The sequence below is a fragment of the Austrofundulus limnaeus genome, unplaced genomic scaffold (genome assembly GCF_001266775.1).
Source record: "Austrofundulus limnaeus strain Quisiro unplaced genomic scaffold, Austrofundulus_limnaeus-1.0 Scaffold608, whole genome shotgun sequence".
NCBI lineage: Eukaryota > Metazoa > Chordata > Actinopteri > Cyprinodontiformes > Rivulidae > Austrofundulus > Austrofundulus limnaeus.
Genome location: NW_013953010.1, coordinates 22,698 through 23,732, shown reverse-complemented (window position 1 = coordinate 23,732; position 1,035 = coordinate 22,698). Strand labels below are relative to the sequence as shown.

The 1,035-nt window shown below is 35.9% G+C and overlaps 1 protein-coding gene across 1 annotated transcript in view; it reads left to right on the top strand.

Annotated features, from left to right (window-relative positions):
• The window catches only part of LOC106531227 (kinesin-like protein KIF2A), a gene marked incomplete at its 3' end in the record, with an annotated part of 57,304 nt that overhangs the window by 34,385 nt on the left and 21,884 nt on the right, over positions 1 to 1,035 (top strand). The window contains 1 exon segment of the mRNA XM_014027017.1: positions 301 to 401. Coding sequence (XP_013882471.1) covers positions 301 to 401 — 101 coding nt within the window.

Here is a 1,035-nt window from a genome sequence, read left to right as displayed (position 1 = left end):
TATAGGAATCCCCACAATCAGGTGTACTTATGATCTGTTCAATTTGTGTAAATAAATGATTGCATAATCTTTTATGAATCAACTTGAACTCGTTCACTTATTGTGTCACTTTTCACTTTGCACAGTCAAAATATTAAAGTAATGAGAAAATACCTTGGTAAAACTTCTCTCATAACTTTGTTATGAGAAGTATGTAGAAGGCTTATTTAACATAAGTAATTATATTACTGACACTTAAATTAAATTATATTGTTTCTTCACTCGAGGTGACCCCTACATCATCGATATTTTTTGTTTCAGCACGAAGGAAGTCCAACTGTGTGAAGGAAGTGGAGAAACTGCAAGAAAAACGTGAGAAGAGACGACTTCAGCAGCAAGAGCTCAGAGAGAAGAAGGCTCAGGTGAGGACAAAACACGTTTATTAAAAATCAAACCATGTTTTCTAATTATTCAGGTGACAGCCACCCTGTGAGGAGTATATTGATGGATGTTGGATAGGATGGATGACTAATGCTGTTCTTGGTTTGGTGAATTAACTGCTAACCTGTTGTAAAGAACCGGTCAGAGGTCACTGAGCTGGTTGAACAGCTCCCAGAGACAGTTCTTTGGCACAGATCAGGGCTGCCCAAACGGTTTAAAATCTATCAGGAGCTGCTGGCCAAATTCAGTAATATAATACATGAAATACAAATACTTTTTAAGTAAACTTCTGTATTTTTAATGATTAAGCTAGCAGCCAGTGCAGTGGGCCACTTTTGTTTTAGTCTGTGCACTTGGAGAAAGTCTGCTCAAGCAGCAAAGGTTCATGAGACAGTTCATAGACTGATAAAATATATTTTTGTCACCTTATAAATACAGCTGTGTATTGGTAACAATTTGGTGATACGATACATACAGTATCATGACAGAGGGGTCACGATACGATATATCCCGATATATTTCAATGCTGTAAGCAAGGTGATATATTGTGATTTTTTGTCCAAAAATACTATTAAATAAAAACCTCTTACTGGTTAAAAAATATTCATTGTCTCA